Source organism: Cydia pomonella, chromosome 19, assembly GCF_033807575.1.
Source record: "Cydia pomonella isolate Wapato2018A chromosome 19, ilCydPomo1, whole genome shotgun sequence".
Taxonomy (NCBI): domain Eukaryota; kingdom Metazoa; phylum Arthropoda; class Insecta; order Lepidoptera; family Tortricidae; genus Cydia; species Cydia pomonella.
This window is the reverse complement of record NC_084721.1, coordinates 10635965-10657282: the sequence shown is the minus strand read 5'-3', so window position 1 is coordinate 10657282 and position 21318 is coordinate 10635965. Positions and strand designations below refer to the sequence as shown.

The 21318-nt window shown below is 39.5% G+C and overlaps 1 protein-coding gene across 2 annotated transcripts; it reads right to left on the bottom strand.

Moving 5' to 3' along the window:
- Positions 1-1344: 1344 nt before the first annotated feature.
- LOC133528405 (uncharacterized) lies at positions 1345-20905 on the bottom strand. 2 transcript variants are annotated; one of them, XM_061865789.1, is made up of 6 exons: positions 19493-20905; positions 7590-7826; positions 6498-6654; positions 3272-3428; positions 2034-2220; positions 1345-1541 (listed from the first exon to the last, which is right to left on the bottom strand). In XM_061865789.1, exons 2-6 carry the CDS (start codon positions 7703-7705, stop codon positions 1388-1390), a joined length of 771 nt encoding a protein of 256 aa, XP_061721773.1. In that variant the 5' UTR covers positions 7706-7826; positions 19493-20905; the 3' UTR covers positions 1345-1387. The 2 variants fall into 2 exon arrangements, with proteins under 2 accessions (XP_061721773.1, XP_061721774.1); XM_061865790.1 differs by having other exon boundaries at positions 6498-6642; positions 19493-20152.
- Positions 20906-21318: the final 413 nt, after the last annotated feature.

The window sequence follows — 21318 nt, the reverse complement described above, 5'->3', positions numbered from 1 at the left end:
TATTGTAATACCGGACTCACAAAATCATACTGGGTAATAAGAATATATAAAGTTGTGTTTGTGCTTCAAGTATAATTAAAATTGTAAAAAATGCTAATGCAAATGATAGTTATTCGATATGGCTACAACTTTTGGTTACGCATTGTTAATCGTACATAAAAATGTGGCTGTGTTTGTGTGGCCACAGTGACAGCTGGCTTAGACTCCATCTTTGGGAATATTATATCTGTCTACATTATATATGTACATACAGTTTGATCACTTGTACATATTAATTAAACAATGATTAAATAGTTTGCTGCCATTTTTTACTAGTCTCTACTTTCATAAGGCTAGGTCTTTTTTATCTAAATTTCATTTCTGATTTATCAGTTGCAATACGTTGTCATGTTCTATATATAGCTCCATCTCACTTTGTTGTGTTAATAAAACGCAGCTGTATGTAGAGCCCCTTACACAGATCTCCTTTGCATAAAGCTCCCAATCCACACTTCCCGATTTCGAGCCCAAAATCAGTCCCGATTTCAGCCTGATAATAGTTTCACGGAATATCAGCACATCGTGAACAATATTTGAAATATAAAAAATACTTTGTCTCTAATCGTCAAAATTGTTCAATGTTTGATATTTTTGCATATGAACCATATTTTTACATTTCAAATATTGTAAACGATGTGCTTATATTTGGTGAAACGAAAAAAAAATATTCTCGTGCCCGAAATCGGGTCTGATTTCAGGCCTGATAAAGTGTGGATGTAATTGGTACTTCAAGCCGAGCGCTCGATTTTGTCACTTGAAAATCTGCGGAAAATGATGGAATGCAATTTTTTTGAAATACGAGCGATAGAAATTGAGAATCGAGTGCTATTGACCAATCTTGTTCAATTTTATTACTAGAATTTAAATAGGATTAGTCATGGTGTGGTCATGGGGTTGGTCTTGGGGTGGTCATGGGGTTGGTCATGGAGTTGGTCATGGGTTGGTCACTTACTTTACTCTTTGGGTTGGTCATGGCCGTCATAGGATTGGCCATGGGGGTGGTCATTGGTTCAATAGAAAGGTTCAAAAAAGATCATCTAAGCAGTGTTACTCTGAGCATTCCGCGGGATTTCCTTAGGGCTACTTGCACCAATCCTGAGATAATTACTAACTCGGAGTCCAGGGTTAAATTGTAATGGTAGCTCCGGGTTTAACCGATTAACCCCCAGTTAGTGGCTAACCCTCGATGGCGCATGTGGGGCCCTTACCCTTAGTAAAGACTAAAATTTACTAAATAATTAACGACTGGAGCTAGTTCTAGCAGGTAAGGTACTTGAAGCAAGAGAATAGGAATAAAATACAAAGTAACAGCTAAAACTACTTTATTCTACTATTATCTTTATCTATTCTATGAGGGCACCAGCTGCGTCAGCACCTTGACGACGGTTTTCTTGTCCAGCTTGCACTTTGGATAAAGTTGCTGACAGTCGCCGTGCGTGCGACCCGCACTCACTGCTTCGAATATTGCTGTGCCATCCAACATGCGTCGTAATAGCGAGTTGCTGGAAACAAACAGTTAATCAACTGATCAATATAATCAACTGGCCAAATTACTGGATGATTGACGGTGATTTTGCTAGCTACGTTTTCCGTTGAAGCCAAGGTTTTTTCTTATCAAAATAGAGCACACGAAAGACTTCATTTCATCATCCCTGGATCATGCTGCATTGGATCATGGCCTAGCCCTGGCGGTACTTTTTCAACTAAACTTACAATCTTACAAAAAAGTGTGCATAGCCAGAAGGTGATGGCAGACTTCGTCATGGTCGTTTACAGAGTATTAAAATAAAACGATGCACCGAACAAGATACGGCGCTTGCAATCTGAGTTGATCTTTTATGGGATATACTTCCCTAAAACAATCATGACTACATTCATAAGCAATCACCAAACCTATACCTACGTACCTATACGTCCCACTGATGGGCACAGGCCTCCTCCAAGAGAGTTTGGACTACAGCCCAATGGATATACGCAATAAGTAAAAAAAATACCTAGACAGATTAGCCAATAGCGCGTCAAACTCTGTAGCATTCCCGGCCTGCATGTTCTCATTGGCCAGCTGAACATAAGAGCACGCTAGCCGCTGCGTACACGCACCGGAGTCGATATTGTACCGGGCCAGCGTCTCGTCCAGTCGGTTCAGCATGTCTGATAGTTGGGACGATTCTGTGTCCACACCTGTGAAAATGAAATGTTTTTTATTAACATATTTTGTCACCTGTGTTTATTTAGTCACCTGCAACAATTTACGGGGTGAATACATAGGTCATACTGAGCAACTTTTACTATGGGACCAAGCCCGAAATCGCGAAAAAAAATTGGCTGTTTCATACATTTTGGCTGTCTGACCTTGACATTTTCTACGGGAGAGTAATAACTAAAATTAATAGTAAAAGTTGCTCAGTATGACCTATGTATTCAGCCCGTAAATTATTGCAGGTGACTAAATAAACATCATGTATAGGTGTTACAGTTTTGTTTAATTAGTCCTCCTCATTTTCTCGCTTTCGCTAAGTGGTTGTATCCTCCTATTGAAGCTCAGAGGGCCTACTACAAATTTACAAGTGCGACAGAGAGGCCACACGTCGAACGTGGTTTGCGGTAGGCCCTCAGAGACCACTCTTGACAACCGTAATTGACCGTCCAATCCAGGAGGGAAATGGAGTGGTTTTTGGTAAGCCTAAATTAGAATAGAACACACGACCCTCGGTTTGGAAACCGTACGCTTTACCACTAAACTATCAGCGCTTAAGTAAGTATGTATACTAGTGACCTTTTCACCTCTCTAACTAACGTGCCCGTATTTTGTTAAATGTGTCGTAAGTCAATTAACTATTATTCCCAAGATTTATTTTTATACTACGTCAGTGGCAAACAAGCATACGGCCCGCCTGATGGTAAGCAGTCTCCGTAGCCTATGTACGCCTGCAACTCCATAGGAGTTACATGCGCGTTGCCGACCCTAAATCCTTCCCCCCGTTGAGCTCTGGCAACCTTACTCACCGGCAGGAACACAACACTATGAGTAGGGTCGAGTGTTATTTGGCTGCGGTTTTCTGTAAGGTGGAGGTACTTCCCCAGTTGGGCTCTGCTCTAGATCTGGGATGACATCCGCTGTGCTGTGCCCTACCACACAAAGCGAAATGACATTCACGATGCCCATACCTCTCTTTTGGCCGTAGTTTAAGGACGTACCCGAGTCCAAAGATTAGCATCATAACATACTTACTGCGTCCGTATCCACCACCATAGCCGTACGAGAGCACGTGCATGATCTTAGGCAGGATCAGCACGGCACCGAACCCGAGGATGGACCCGATCAGAACACCGCCCAGGTCTATCTTCACAGGTCCGTATAGACCCGGGGCGGAACCGCCATACGGGCCCTGGAAATGGAAAAAATAAAAAAAACATAGATATGGATAATATTGGTACCTACGTACTTCGGTACCTATACAGTTTTTGTTAGGTACAACACAAGGTATGACATGTGCTTGCGGTAATTATTAAAAGAAAGTCTTAACATCGCGATTTAAAACACACGCTACACGTAACAGCGCCATCGCCAGTGCCGGATTAAGACATTTTGGTGCCCTAAGCATTTCTAGACCATGGTGCCCCCTCATCAAGATTACATTGAATTTTCTTGGTAAATTGAATGACGTTTATTGCCGCATTACTTCTGAGAATAGAATTTTCAATCCGTCACATCATTTTATCACGGAAATTGACAGAACTGCAATAGTAATGTTCCAAGAGTAGGTAAGGTCAAGTGTAAGCAAATTCGAAGACCGTGCTTCGCATAAGTCCGGAGGCCAAGCCAACCATGGTCCAAGTGTAAGCGAAGACGTAAGACATAGGCAGTATTCCGCACAGGATTTTGCAACCTCTAGAGCATTCCTGCGAAGCTCATTCATGTAAGGGCAAAGGCCGAGCTTCAGTAGGGGCTTAGCCATTGGCCATTGGTTTTTGTCAGAACAAGTACCAATGGCCACAAATGTCTTAAATAGCAAATTATTGTTTACGAAAACGGGACTTAATAGGGTAAGTTTTAAAATTACCTCTGACCCGACATTTCAAGGACGGCGTTGTCCCCATGGTCTCGGAGAAGACTGTAAAGTCGACATCATTATTTTGACGTTGGAGGTAATTTTAGAACTTAATCAAACGCGAATAAGTCCCGTTTCTTTAAATAATAATGTGTCACAATTAGGCCAATACAATTAGATTTTTTCGACCTAAAAATACGTGTAATCCGAGTTTGCTCCATTCCAGGAGGTGTGCATAAATGTTTCCTCTTTTTCAGTTTTTTTGCTTGTAAATCGAAAACGGTACGGCCGACGGAAAATTTGTTCTCCGATCTGAGGATCCGAAATGTAATTTACCTAACTATGTTCTTGCAATAAAATATATTGATTGATTGATTCATTTAAGGTATCTTAATATGTATTCGTAGTACCTAAATTGTAAAATAGGTCGACATTTTTTATTTTTGGTAAAATCATGTTAATAATCCGAAAACGCTTTCTTACCATTGTCTGATCCACCAAGTGCTATTGTAATTGATAGTGGGTTCCTTCTACATCGAGTGGTTTGGCAATCCAAAGGAAAAAAATATCTCCTAAGGATCCCAAAATGTATGCACACCTCCTGGGATAGAGCAAACTGGGATTACACGCATTTATGACCAAATAAATGTATTAAAACAATTTCCAGCTTGCTGGGAATTAATTCCTCAAAACGCTATTTTTGGATCTAATTTGATTGGCCTAAATCGTGAAGTATTTTTAAAGGCAACGTCTAAGGCTGAATGCGCGGAGCGTTCGATCAGCGCTTACGGATGAGGCCAAAGGTCGAGCTGGAAGAAAGCAAGGCTTGAATTTGACCAATGGCGAGGTATGAATAGCTGGACGTCCGGAGCGTTCGATCGTGGCGCGTTATCATATAATACAACTAATGGCGAGGTGTGAGCAAGGCAGCCCAGCTGCGAAAGAGGACAGCATGGATTTGGATCCATGGCCAAGCGAAAGTGGGGCAGCTTGCATAAAGTAGAAGGCCTGGCATCGCATAAGACCTAACGCCGAACTGCAAAAGAGTGGCTTGAAATCGAACCTATGTAATCACGGTCCTCCTACTGCTCGGCCTTTGCCTTAACTCGAAAGCGCAACTTGATAAGATGCTTTTGTTTTTCGGCCTTCGCAGGGCCCTTTATTACACTTTGACAATTAGGTCGCAGGATCGCGGCTCTGCAGCAACTCGGCCTGGCCGACACATCTGGTGTGCAAGAGACCAAAATACGCTACAAAATCGGTAATCTACGTCGAGAAAATCGGTTGGCCACAAGCCCGACGGTAAGATTTTTTGGCCATGAGCTTTGATGGCCTCCGCGTAAGGTTGGAGATATGCTTATGTCCTCACTCTCTTACGACCCTTCGTTATTAGATGGGTACTTGCACACGTATCCAAAAGTTTCGTGTACATAAGTACTACACTACGACTGCGATGCTAATGAAGCCTGCGCGTTTTTTTTTTTCCTATGATTTTGATGCCCCCCTAGACGTGGTGCCCTAAGCAAGTGCTTATTTTGCTTAATGGTTAATCCGGCACTGGCCATCGCCATCTAGTGTGATATTGATTAAGTTATTAAGATACTCGTCTGGAATCATTATCCCGGGTAAAAATCTTAATAACACGATTCAAGATTATTATTAATACTGTCAGTAACAGCATGGTAACAGCCATATCTAGTGCACGCTTTGGTACCTAACAAGGTTTGTACTCGACGCGACGGGGGTCATAATCTTACCACAAGAAAAATCTTAGTCTATAGTGTGATTCAGTATTTTAACTGCACTTAACAGTGCCATCTAGCGAGAGATTCGTTAACTAATTGGTTTGTATTGTACTTATCTGGGGTTGTTATCCCGAGTATGGTAGGTGGAGGTAAGGAATGGAATCTCCATGTACCAAAAAGTGTCATCTAAAAACCTTAAATAGGTGGCGATACAATACCTAGAATACTTGAAAAAAAAAACAAATCATAGACAGCGCACTTTACTCCGTGAATAACGCCTAGGTTCTTAGCTACTCTAGCGCTACTCAGGAGAGATTTGGAACTATTATTTAAAGCTTACAGCTGGACACTTTTGCAACAGTTCTACCATAAAAGATTTCAGTCCGTTTAATTCTACACTCCATAATCCCGAGAAAAATCTTGCTTAACAACACGAAGTCGTCCATATTTTTTCGCACTGAGTGCTGCGACCCTTTATTACGTACTGTAGTTACTTTAGAAACATAACATTCGTACACTTGAGCATCAAGAGGTCTCACTACCTTGACTATTTTTGCGCTGAGCGCTTTTAACCCCTTTCCGGCCTTCCTCTTCGTGGATTAGGACTTTATTTTGCATATGAGGATGATAAATATTTAAATAATAATGGAAACTTCCTTACCTGCGCACCCGTAGTGCCATAGGTGGAGATACCGAAACGCTGTGTGCGATCATTCTGTTCCCTCTCTTCTCTGCTCTTCTCTACCCTGGCCGAGGGCTCTGCCAGCTGGTCCTCCGTGCGGAAACTGGAGCTCGGCATGAAGCCTCTGAAATTTAAACTGGGGTAGCTGATCAAAGTGTAGCTAAGTGAAAGGTTGTAGAGAAGTAAACTTACATTATTGAGACTTAAAAATGCAAAACGTAAGTTATAAAATTAAATATCCCTAAAAAACTACCTAATAAAATTGAATACCACTATTAAAAAATATTAATTTTATAGGGTTCCCTACCCAAAGGGTCAAACGGGACCCTACTAAGACTCCGCTCCGTCCGTCCGGTCGTCCGTCCGTCTGTCACCAGGCTGTATCTCATGAACTGTGATAGTTAGCTAGTTGAAATTTCTACAGATTATGTATTTCTGTTGCCGCTATAACAACAAATAAGTACTAAAAACAGAACAAAATAAATATATTGTCTTTCCAATCTCGAGGTTCTCATCCAATCACCGAAGTTAAGCAACGTCGGGCGGGGTCAGTACTTGGATGGGTGACCGTTTTTATAGATAATGTTACGGAACCCTTCCTGTGCGAGTCCGACTCGCACTTGGCCGGTTTTTTAATACACATATTATATATTAGTTTTGTGATGGTTTAATTTTTAATTACTATGATTTTTAGCTTTAGTAGAACATTACCAACCAATATTACCTATTAACTACGGATTGGCTTCTTTTAAACATCGAGTTTGTTAAGTAAAGAATTATTTAAAATTAAAAAAAAATATTCAGAGGGACGATTTACACTGTAGCAGATTATCGCAACCCGGCAAGGTCAAGAAAAACTGTAAAATAGGTACCGATTACTTGTGTTTCGTTATTAATTAAAAACAAATATAGGTCAATATTTATAAATGCCCTTATTTTCACCGTAATTACCGACTGTTACCACTAAGTTATTACCTAATTTTAATGCTCATAAGGCACCTACAAACTCACAGGCACCTATTTCCACCCAATTAATTACCCCTAACCTTATCAAGACCAAACACAACTTACCCATCACTGTACTCCGCAGCCACCGCAACCAGAAGTAACCCAAAACACAAAACCTCTTTCGGACTCATCTCACCAATTCCTATCGCAAACTGCCGTCTTCCCCGTCCGTATACCATATATACGGGGCGTTCCGTATCGTGCTCCGAGACAATGTTATGGGGAAACACTATTGTCAAGTTTGTATGATCTTTCACGTTGCACAATGACTTACTCGGCGTCACGCGTGGTGGACAGATGCTATCGAAGAGGGAAGAATGAGGTTAGTGATGACAACGTAACAGGTAGCAAGTAACATATCTACACAGAGGTACAATCGAGGAAATCGATTCCTTAGCAGTTTGCGGTTCAAGTAAATTAGGTTGAACATACTACTGCTAAGAGCTGTCCAATGTAAAATGAACCGTACCGTAAACTGCTAAAAAATCAATTTCCTCGACCGTACCATCCAGAATGTTAACTGACAGTTCGTAAACCTTATTGCTACGATAATGAAAGAACAGATCAAATATTTTTTATAAAATAAGTATCTGACTATAGCGTAATCAGGTAAGGGATTCGTATAGGAGGTGCAAGCAGCTCTTTAGGGCCACTTGCGCCATCCAGGGTTAGCCACAAACTCGGGGTTAACCGGTTAAACCCGGAATTACCAGTAAAATTTAACCCTGGGTTAGCCGTTAGAACAGAATTGGTGCGAGTGGCTCTTAGAGTTGGTCAAAGGCGCCTTTCAAAGATTGCATATACTCGAGCTTTTGGGAAGGGTACGGCAGCCGCCGTGGTCGGGTGTTCAGGAGGTCCAAACACTCCAAACGTTAGACACGTAAGCTGAAGCCGCCGGTTTGATTCCGACCTCGGCCAATGGAGAGCATGTTCACTTTTTCTTTAATATAATTATGGTCAGTTAAGTTGCCGTTAGTATAGTAAAATAAAATTGTACCTAAAAGTGGTGATACAGGTATGTAGCCATATCAGCTGAAAACTAAAAGATTAAATAAAACAGGTCCCCTCCAAGGATCTCCACTAAGATCGGTCGTGCACTGCTTAGTACGGTCGCCAAATCTCAAAAGCCCTCTAGAAACACGATTTAATTGACTCGGCTCGGCCTTACCCACAACCGGTATCAATGTGTTCGGACAGTTCTCCTGATCACCGTACATGCGGTAGTAAAGCGGAAAAATGGTGGAGGGGATAGTAATGACGTCACAAAGATGGCGGCCGGACCTATTCTTTTTGGCGGTGTATCTCGAAAACCACTTAACCGATTTTAATCATCGAGGTGTCAAATAATAGCTTATATTATGGAGATTATTTCCTTTTCTACAAACATTTACGTGAAACCTATAGGAAAAAAAATAATCACAAAAAACAGTTTTTTTATAAAAAAAAAATTTTTATTTTGTAAAAATCTCCATAAATATTAGCATTTCGCAAATTTTGTTTAATATAAAACATATTGCTTCATTATCAAGGAATATAATGAGCCTTAAAACATACAGATCGAGTAATAAACAATGAAGCTACACTCATTTATTTGCGCATGGGTAACGATAACTGGCTTTTACCGGTCGAAACTGTGGTGACTGTTACGATACGTATTGAATGGAATTTATAGAGTATCGGTTTTAATTACTGAAATTATAAAAACCAGACACAATAATGTTACCTTACTTCGACGTTTAGTCTCTTTTTTCGTCTTAATCATAGGTAGGTACATATTTCTTTTTACTTAAAATTTTTATACAGGGTGAACTTTTAACCACCAGTCATACTCTGCGCAGCGACTTTATAGGTCATACTGAACAACTTTTACTATTAGTAGTCCCCAAGCCGCTCCGAGGCCAGATTTAATTGACTCAGCTCGGCCTTACCCACAACCGGTATCAATGTGTTCGGGCGTTTCTCCTGATCACCGTACATGCGGTAGTAAAGCGGAAAAATGGTGGGAGGGGATAGTAATGACGTCACAAAGATGGCGTCCGGACCTATTCTTTTTGGCGGTGTATCTCGAAAACCACTTAACCGATTGTATTCATCGAGGTGTCAACTAATAGCTTATATTATGGAGATTATTTCCTTTTTACAAACATTTACGTGAAACCTATAGGAAAATAATAATCACAAAAAACATTTTTTTTTATACGTTTGGTTGGTAGGTTTGTCTTATGTTATGTTTTAAAGCAGTAAAATCTTTCAAGTCGAAACACAGTATAAATATACATTTTGTTGTCTAATCTAAAAGTATGATGTTCATTGTTTAAGACTGATTAGTGATTACTGAATTAAATAACATGCTATTTGTTATTTTTGTTTTATTTTTTAAATCAGGTATTAATTTATTCACTATGTATCACTATACAGGCAAAATGTGTATCATAGTTGGTCTGTAAGTACTTACTACTTGTGTCGAATATAGGTATAAGATGAAATTTTAACCACCAGCCATACTCTGCGCAGTGACTTTACAGGTCATACTGAACAACTTTTATTATGGGACCAATACCGAATCACGCAAGAAAATTTGGATCTAGAATGACACCCACTGGCTGTGCCCTACCACACAAAGCGAGATGACATTCACAATGCCCATACCTCTCTTTTGGACGTAGTTTAAGGACGTACCCGGGTCCATGACGCATGCTCGCCACACCGCTGCTTAAAATAAGCTGACGCACCGTAAATTGAACTGCGTAAAAATCGCAAAAAATATTACACGGAGATCTTATGGCAGACACCGTACCGGTGACGTAAAAGACGCAACTGTTTTGCGAACAAAAAAGATTCGCGTGAAGCACGTCACTGCGATTCCGTACCGTCACCGTTTTTTAAACAGCGGTGTGGGGAGCATGCGTCAAAAACGGTACGCATACGACGCGTCACTGCGATTCCGTATCGTGACCGTTTTTTTAAGCTGCGGTCTAGTCGCACCTTGTATTGTATTGTATTCGGGCGATTTTTCCGCAACTCGACGACTTGCGCCTATTTTGCGTGATATGTTGGGGGTGGGCTAGTCCTGCCAGCCCAGCTCCTCGAGGAATCCTATCAAACCTTTGATGTTGAGTAGGACCTCGGGGAGGTCTCTCGGAGATCCGAGATGTTTAGCCCTGTATGGAGTCACTCCGCTGCATTCCAGCACCACGTGAGAGGCTGTTTCTTCTGTCTCCATGCAACCTCGGCACAGGGGACTGTCTGTGACACCTATTGTGAAAAGATGTTTGTTAAATAGTCCATGACCTGTTATGACACTGGTTACCATACTCAGTCGGACCTTCCCTAGTTGCAGGAGCGCCCTTGTGAGTTTTCCGTTGATGCCAGGCATGGCTTCTTTTGCCTGTCTGCATCCAGTCTGGTTCAGCCAGTGTTCTGTGTGTAGTTTCCCTGTACGTGCCAGCAGCATTGAGCGTACCTTGCTAAATGGTATCGGAAGAATCGGTTCCGGACCAATCGCCCCCGCATTCGATCCTTGCCTGGCAAGCTCGTCCGCAGCATCGTTACCTCGGGATCCACTGTGTCCCTTGATCCATTGTAGGGTGATCTTGTTATTATGACATACCTCCATTAGTCGTTCGTGGCATTCGTGTATAAGTTTGGATGTAACTATATGGCTATTTAGAGCCATTAAGACTGCTCTACTGTCGGAGAGTATGCGGATGGAGGATCCTACTACCTTCCTTGCAGTGATGGCAGCCGCCGCGTTTATGATGCCCATGCACTCAGCTTGGAATACCGAGTTATGGGCTCCTAGCGGAGTGGTGATCGACATGTTCAGGTCTTCTGAGAAGGTTCCAGAGCCCGATCCGCTGTCTGTTTTGGACCCATCAGTGAAGATTCTCAGCTCCCGGGGATTGAGTCCTTCATGATTGTCGTCCTCATATAACTGTATTTTGTACCTTTTATCGAAGATAGCTTGTTTGTGAATCCGGTCCGTGCCTGACCTAAGCACTGGAAATTCGTCATACACCTTTTCCAGGCATTTTGTGTGAAGAGCTCCTGTGATGTTAGACCATATCTTGAGGGTTCGCAACCTTACCGCTGAGAGACTGGCCTCTTGCTGTATGTGTAGGTGCAGCGGTGGAAGGTTTAGCATGACCTCCATGGCTGCAGTCGGGGTAGACCTCGTGCAGCCAGTGGTGGCCGCGCATGCGAGCCTTTGAAGTCTTTGTAGTTTGTCTCGTACGTTGCCTAGGTTTGTTCTTGGCCACCAAACCAGAGCACCGTAACAGAGTAAGTGGCGGATTATCGTCTTATAGAGCCAGAGGGTAATTTTCGGGTTGAGTCCCCACCTCTTACCAATCATCCTTCTGCACTGCCAGAAGACAACTCCCGCCTTGTCTATCCGTTTGTTGATGTGGTTGTTCCAATTGAGTTTATTGTCGAGAGTTAGTCCTAAGTACTTAACTTCATCGGACAGCTGTAGCTCAGTTTGGAAAAGTGTTGGTCTGGTAAAGTTGGTCGCACCTTTATATGGGACAGTCAAAATTTTTTTTCGCGATTTCGGAATTGGTCCCATAGTAAAAGTTGTTAAGTATGACCTATAAAGTCGCTGCGCAGAGTATGACTGGTGGTTAAAAGTTCACCCTGTATAAAATTTTTAAGTAAAAAGAAATATGTACCTACCTATGATTAAGACGAAAAAAGAGACTAAACGTCGAAGTAAGGTAACATTATTGTGTCTGGTTTTTATAATTTTAATTATAATTTCAGTAATTAAAACCGATACTCTATAAAGTCCATTCAATACGTATCGTAACAGTCACCACAGTTTCGACCGGTAAAAGCCAGTTATCGTTACCCATGCGCAAATAAATGAGTGTAGCTTCATTGTTTATTACTCGATCTGTATGTTTTAAGGCTCATTATATTCCTTGATAATAAAGCAATATGTTTTATATTAAACAAAATTTGCGAAATGCTAATATTTACGGAGATTTTTACAAAATAAAAAATATTTTTTTTATAAAAAAACTGTTTTTTGTGATTATTTTTTTTCCTATAGGTTTCACGTAAATGTTTGTAGAAAAGGAAATAATCTCCATAATATAAGCTATTATTTGACACCTCGATGATTAAAATCGGTTAAGTGGTTTTCGAGATACACCGCCAAAAAGAATAGGTCCGGCCGCCATCTTTGTGACGTCATTACTATCCCCTCCACCATTTTTCCGCTTTACTACCGCATGTACGGTGATCAGGAGAACTGTCCGAACACATTGATACCGGTTGTGGGTAAGGCCGAGCTGAGTCAATTAAATCTGGCCTCAGAGCGGCTTGGCGACCGTACTAGCTGGTACGATGGTTGTGCGTGCATAAGTCCGTAGAGATAACTTATACGCGTCCACTCATCCGTTGCGTGTTCCTGTAAGTGTACTCGTAAGGTTAGGTGTGCAGGCTGTGCCATTCTCAAGTCTCAACCAACTACTTATTGTCAATAAAGCGCGATTTCCATATAGCCGCAATTTGAAATCAACCTTAACGACAACCGACAATGTGGTTACGTACCTTTTGGGTAAAAACGTCACTTATTGACAGTGTAAAGTGACAGTTAAAATGAGAATGAAGATGCCAACCATTGAAAGGTGCCGAGAAAACGAAAAATATGTCGTGCGTTTCCGATCACTCCTAGGATGGGTAAACATTATCTTCTAAATAGTCAATTTTAGATACCTTATAAACAATCAAAATCAGTGGTGGCATATTTGATAGCATCCTGGACCTCATATAATGGTTTACCGCCTCATAGTCCCTAAAACTGACCGGCATGTACGGCATGTGCCGCGCCGCCCGCGCCTGTGCTAAACTCGCCGCGAACCTTTATTTTGCTCTTGCAATACAATACAGTTGGAAACCGAAAAATAAGTCGTGGGGTTCAAGTTTACAACAGATACAGAAGAAAGCTTTTCGTTAGTTTCATGTTACTTTTTAGAAAACCGTTAAGAAGCATGCTATTTGAGCAAGGTGTTTTATCTGACACTTTGATGGATCTAATAGTGACAACTAACTAATAATCGAAGTAACAGTAGTATAGGTAAAAAACTTAAGTAAGTCACCTGTGGTATGTAGTTGTGACGTGTTCGAATAGACAATACATGTTTAAAAGACACACACAAACAAAACAAATGTCTATTCGAACACGTCACAACTACATACAACAGGTGACTTATCTACTTAAGTTTTTTACCTATAGTAGATTTGTTATATAATTTCTAGCCACTTGCCACTCTTTAGTCTAACGAAGCAGTGATAGTAACACTAATAAAAAGACATGTCAAGATCGCATGCCTTCCTTCTAATGCTAAAAAAGCGGCCAAGTGCGAGTCGGACTCGCGCATGAAGGGTTCCGTACCATTTATGACGTATTAAAAAAAATCTACTTACTACACTGACCTATCACACATAGACAGTTAGTCCTCATAAGGCTAATCTGCCAAAAGTGAAGCCGAAACTCGATCGATGTGTGCGTGCGACGCTCGTGTCTTACGCTCAGCGACACACACATATATACAAAAACGGGTTGCCAGAGTTCATTTATTCCCCTTAAAGTAGATGGATTTTAACCACATCCTTATACTTGGCTATCAATCATTTGGGAGTGTGTATGTAGATATTAAATTTGTAGCAAAAGCTTTCAAGGTTTCTTTTAAGGACTTTGCATTTCTGTACTTTGTGAAATAATATTTAAATAAAAAAACGTTTATTTTTTTATTTTACAAATGTGCACAGATAATAGCTGGTAGAATTGACTTTGGAATAATGATTTTAAATGATAAATATTTAATGACGATCATTTGGATTTGATTTGGTTTGATTTTATTTGACTAATATTTTCTTCGGGTTAGTGTGGTGAAAAGTTTTGTGTTTCACTTGGGGCAAAATTTGTTTAACTCTCGTAACTTGAAACCCTCGCAACGCTCAAGATTCCATTTTTCGACATTTTGGATCTTTATTTAGCTCGAGTAGCAATATTAGCACGAGCGGTTTAAACAACAACTTTTCCACTTGTAAAACAAATAACTATTTATCGTCAGTACTAGTAATTGTACCTGCAGGCCTAGCCAAGGTGGCAATCGCTATTGCTTCGAACAACGAAACGCTTTGTGTCTCTCTATCAGTCTTCCATATAAGTGCGACAGTGACAGTTGCGTTTCGTTTTTACAGACCTTAACTGTAACACCTGTGTTCCACAAATAAAATTTACTTTACTTGCTCATCAAAATGGCGAGAGCATATTCGACTATGTTTAGTCGGTTTCCATATTGCATCGTTCCTATTTAATCTAATTTTTTCCGTCCATCTCGCAGACAGAAGCGGATCAGTCGGAAATCTAAAACGAATATCACACAAAATAAAAATATGAATTTAAACTGTAATTTTATAAAAGACAAAACATAATTTGAAATAAAAGAATGAAAAACTAAAAAAGAATATTTTCTATAGTCATACAAGGAACTTAAAGTAAGCATATTAATTTTATCAATGTAATCGTCATGCCTCATTTGGAGGAAAAAAGATTCATATCACCTGGCAACATTTATAAGTAATGGCGGCTGACGAAAATTTGGATTTTTGTATTTACAATTACGTAAAAATATCACATTAAACTGGATACTTACGCATGAAATGTTATATCAGGCGGTTTGTTTTTATTCACTGATGTGTTGTGACACCAATTCACCGCACAAACAACCATCTTTCTTGTATTTTTTAATTTATAACCGGGAGGTGTACACAAACCAACTCGACCTTGAGTACTGCGAGGGCCGTTCGGATACGATGACACGAGGGCGACATAATGTCGTACTCGAAATGGCTTCACTAGGGATGTACAGACTAGGCATCTAGGTTAGTTATAAATCTATGACTTACTAGATCTTGTTCAACATTTTACCACTTTGGAAGTGTCTCTCGCGCAAACTATTCAGTTTAGAAAAAAATGATATTAGAAACCTCAATATCATTTTTGAAGACCTATCCGTAGATACCCCACACGTATGGGTTTGATGAAAAAAAAAAATATTTTTATTTTATGACTTATTAAAAAAAACTACTTACTAGATCTCGTTCAAACCAATTTTCGGTGGAAGTTTGCATGACAATGTATATCATATATTTTTTTTAGATTTTTCATTCTGTTATTTTAGAAGTTACGGGGGGGGGGGGGGGGACACACATTTTACCACTTTGGATGTGTCTCTCGCGCAAACTATTCAGCATAGAAAAAAATGATATTAGAAACCTCAATATCATTTTTAAAGACCTATCCATAGATACCCCACACGTATGGGTTTGATAAAAAAAAAGATTTTTTGAGTTTCAGTTCTAACTTCTAAGTATGGGGAACCCCCAAATTTTTTTGTTTTTTTTCTATTTTTGTGTAAACATTCTAATGCGGTTCATAGAATACATCTACTTACCAAGTTTGAACTTGAACAGTATAGCTCTTATAGTTTCGGAAAAAAGTGGCGGTGACATAATCGGACAGACAGACGGACATGACGAATCTATAAGGGTTCCGTTTTTTGCCATTTGGCCACGGAACCCTAAAAACGAACTATTCGTCATGTCATGCAAACGTTAGCCCTGAAGTGTTATCCCTGAACAGAAGTTGCGAGCAATAGATAGGTACATGTTGTGGAAAGTTTCCAAAGTCTAAAACTTCACAAGAAATAAAACGAAATAATCCATAAAGGTAATCCATTTCAGAAAGAGAACATTTCTAACCCAATACCAAGTTTAGATATGTTCCTAAAAATTTTCCTTGTAGAAAAGTTCAAAAAAACTTCAAGAGAATGTAGCTTCCTGTACGGCTACCGCGAGCTTGGCACTGACGTGACGTTGACGTCTGCGTAGCTTACGTTCTTTACATCTGCATGCCAGTATGAGCGAGATGCATAAAAAGTAAGTTACATACACACTATTGAATATGTCAGTGTCACGTCAGTAGGTACCAAGCTCGTGGTAAGGGTACTTGCGGCGTTTGCCTTAGGGCCCTTTTTAGGGTTCCGTAGCCAAATGGCATAAAACGGAACCCTTATAGTTTCGCCATGTCCGTCTGTCTGTCTGTCTGTCTGTCTGTCTGTCTGTCTGTCTGTCCGAGGCTTTGCTCCGTGGTCGTTAGTGCTAGAAAGCTGAAATTTGGCATGGATATATAAATCAATAAAGCCGACAAAGTCGTACAATAAAATCTAAAAATTTTTTTTTTTTAGGGTCCTCCCCTACACGTAAAGTGGGGGTGATTTTTTTTTTTTCGCTTCAACCCTAGAGTGTGGGATATCGTTGGAAAGGTCTTTCAAAACTAATAGGGGTTTTCAAGAAACATTTTTTGATAAAGTGAATATATTCGGAGATAATCGCTCCGAAAGAAAATAAAAATGTGTCCCCCCCCCCCTCTAACTTTTGAACCATAGGTCCAAAAAATATGAAAAAAATCGTGGAAGTAGAGCTTAAGAAAGACATTAAATGAAAACTATAGCGGACATGATGAGTTTAGCTGCTTTTGAGTTATCGCAAAAAGTTTTCCCTTCATAGTAAAAAGACTTACTTTAATTAGGTACTGATTATGCAAAGCCTATTTGGTTAACTCGGGTGAAAGGTACCGTTTCATCCCTTGGTTAACAATTTACTATACTTTAAGCTCCAGTTTAGCTTATTGTGACGGAAAAGTAACTACGGAACCCTACACTGAGCGTGGCCCGACATGCTCTTGGCCGGTTATTTCCCCTAGTTTCCTCATGACCAGGAGTCACGACCACATGAGGTCGTTGCTTTGAAATGTAGCTCGTCGAGCGCTAGAATCTCCCCTTCATGGTGCCTCAGCAACAGCACACAACTTATGCATGTTGTACAATTGTAGGTACAAGGTGGCGCTGTGGTGCAACATTCCAGTTCATCTTTGACAAAACTAACCATTGTCGTATCCAGAGACATGTCATATGCTTGGTCGTATCCGAACTCTTATCTCCCGCAAGTCGGATCTGCTTGCACCGTGGTCTATATGGATTTCCCTTAGCTGAGATCACTCCCGCCCCACCATTTCGCGCGTATTCTCTCGCCCGCGCCACTTAAAAAAAAATAGATTGTTTTTTTTTTACATTTACCATTTTGGCGCCCCCCTACCATTTAGCACCTAGAGCGAGTTTAATGAGCTTGCTTATGCTTGCGTCTAGATTTTTGCTAGCTTACGTATTGGTTTATTTTCATTTAGTTTATTGACCTAAGCGGAGACGAAAATATTTAGAGCTTGAAAACCCTCCATTGTCTTTACATGTGTCGCGACATGGGTAATAACTATATTGAAATACCCGGCTATTGCAAGACTTATGCAAGATATTTTAAATGTTTTTTGTATGTAAGGTAATATAATGAATGTATGTCTATGGCCTAGACTGTACAACTGGAGCATAAATAGCTTGGAGGATTTAACAACTGGAGACGCCTTGTCTGTAATTTTCTGTACAACACAGTTTGCCGATTTTTGCAGAGGAGGGGTACGTTATGTCAAATGCATGGTTATTTGTACGTAACGTATAAATAGACAAGGCAGATAAACGACAGTCCATCATCATATCCATTATCGAAGGTTCGCTTATTTTACAAGCTTTTAACTTGCAATGTATGTATGTAATGTATCTAATGTTTGTAAGGGTCAAATCTTGCAAGTTAAATTTGACCCACTTCCCGGTTTCCGATGAAGCTGAAAATTTGCATACATATGTAAGTCTGGTGACAATGCAATATTATTATGGTACCATCAAGCTGCTTTGACGATGGAGACAGAAGGTGGCTTTAGGAAATCTGTTATAAAACAACACAACCTCATAATTGTGTTTGGGGTACTTAAATTGTCTCGATTTTTGAAGTCAGCAGTTATACAGATATGCTACGTGAAAGTTAAATACACTACCATGATTGTAATGCACTCGGGAACACATCTATGGCAAAAAAAAAACGAAATTATTAAGAAAAACATGTGGTCATAATATGCACTCCGCCTGTTAGTGCACTTAGTTTTCAGATGATCTGTTTCCAATACGAGTACATCTATTCATTGACATTGACATACTTATCGATATAGCATGTAACCTTTTATAATTTTATTAATCTTAAGTGGCAAATGATATACTTTCCTGACACTACAAACAACGGAGTACAGTTATTGCAATTCACGATGGAGAGTGAATTTATCAAAATTTGACCTTGTCATCATACCAATAAGAGTCTCGCCACTCGCCTTCATGAATTGCAAGAGCTATAATTCAAATTATTAGATACAGAGACGTGTATATTTTTAATAGTATAATTGAAACAATGAAGATAGCTTGCTTCCCTTGACAGGCATAGTGCATAAATTGACCACATACTATAGATTAATTAATTACACTAAAATTAAATACTGACCGAAAAAATATGAATGAGGAAAGAAACCCTGATATAATCGCTATATGATACCATTATAGTTAAATGAAAAGGAGGATGTTCTTCTCCGTAAATGTTTATTAACTAAGTGGTTTCCAAATCGTCTCTGCCTTGTAAATGTTCCATATATGAAATGTTCCATACAATTTTCCTAGACTCTGACCACACTAACTTTGCACAAACTTGGCAGAAAGAATGCAGCATACATATCCCTATAAACTCCATACTTGTTATAGGGCTTGGCATGAAAACTGGGTTCCCAGCAAGTTTGGTTCTCCATACGTATTTGCGCTCTCATTTTAAAACTACTACCTCTAGATTACTCCGAAACTTTGTACTTACAATTGAAGTTTTTCATACGAAACGTTGTTGTTTTATTTTGTTTGTTTTATAAATTTAACTACATAGCAGGCTCTGAATTTACAAGATTACCGTAAGTAGTCACAAAAGACAAACGTGTTATGGTCGTCATTTTTATAGTCATCTACTCCACCTACCTACCACTACCATCCCCGTCGTCCCGCTTAGTCACACTTTCACCAGATCAACTCTATATTTATAAAATATACCAAACCACTTATTTACTGATCGATGATAAACTGCAATTGTTGTCAAACAAAGGAATAATAGTTTGGTCGACTCTTTAAATAATACATTACTGGAGGCAAGTTGCATGAAAATGTTACAAATAGGTCCTAATATTGACTGCCACAGACATAGGAATACGAAGAGGTGTCATAAATATGCTGGGTGTTTGTTGTAGTCTTGAGGGCTTCGTAATATTTCGTTATCTACCTCTCTATCACTCAAATGTAAAAAAGCAATCGAGAAGCAGATGAAAATTAAATTTTCGTCGAGCATCGACTGTTTTTACAACCTTTTATTTAACTTGCCCTGTTAGTATGCATTATCAGGGATGATGGCAAGAGGCCTGATGGGGTGTCCTTGGTTCCTTGGAGTTTGGGACGGATGTTAGTGTGGGATGCTACCTGCGTAGACACACTGGCACCGTCCCACCTCCAACGCACTAATGTAAAAGCGGGCGCAGCGGCAGAAAGCGCCGAATTTTTGAAACGTAATAAATATAGGAGCCTCGGTAGAGAGTACCATTTTGAACCATTTGGCGTTGAAACTCTAGCAAAGAGCATATAATCACTACGTTATAAGAGACGGGACTTCCATACTAGCGACTGGAATCAATTTGTTTCGCAAATCATTACCAAAATATACGACAAAGAACTGTCCTAGAACCATAGTACCAACTAAGCGATTTAAATAGGGTAGTACGCTACACGCTTGCGATTCTTATCGATATCGATAAAATGAGGAGGATTGAAACATAGGCTCCTGTCTTCAAATTTTGTACTCGAAATCAGGTTAGCATCGAGTCCACATTTAAGTTGTATGTTATATATACTGGATAGGTCTTTGAGTGGACTAATATCTGGTCGGGCTTAATATGGACCCGAATTATTTTAATACAGTTTTTAAGTCGTGTTTTTTTTTTTATTAAAAGCTTTATTTTCAAAATGATCTGCAAATACATGTTTCAATAAATGTAACTTTTCTATGGGAAGATGTATCAGGTCTTCGTTCCCAACAAATTTGACCCACTGCCTGCATCTGAAAACATACAGCCTTGGACAAACATGACTTTATCTACAGTTTATATTCCAAGTCTTTGCTAATGAGATGATCAACTGATTATTTAGCGCTAATATGCATCTATAAATCATGTTTTTCGGTATCCAGTTATCAACAACCCTTTATCAATGCTCTAGCTTGTTATGTATGTATATGTCTGTTAATCACGAGAACCGGTCTGACCTAATTGGCAGTGACCCTGCCTATGAAGCCGATGGTCCCAGGTTCAAATCCTGGAACGCCCATTTATTAGTGTGATGCGCATGAATATTTGTTCCTGAGACATGGGTGTTTTCTATATATTTATAATACTTATATATTAGGTATTTATATGTAAATATATATATATATATATATATATATCGTTGTCTAAGTACCCACAACACATGCCATGCATACTTTAGTACTAAGCCAATTTGTGTAATAATGTCCTTTAATATTTATTTATTTATCATATAAACAGATATTAATTTTCTTATATTTTAGGTTAATATATTAAATAATGACTAGATAAAAAAAAAATGTTAACTAATGACCATTAATGCGTAAGTTATAGATAATTTATGCAATAATTAATCTTCGACGAATTAATTATGGTCATGTTGCTAGCAAGTTCTCAGGAAATTTCACATATTTAATTTAATTATTTACACTGATATACAAATAAAACTACAGTTAT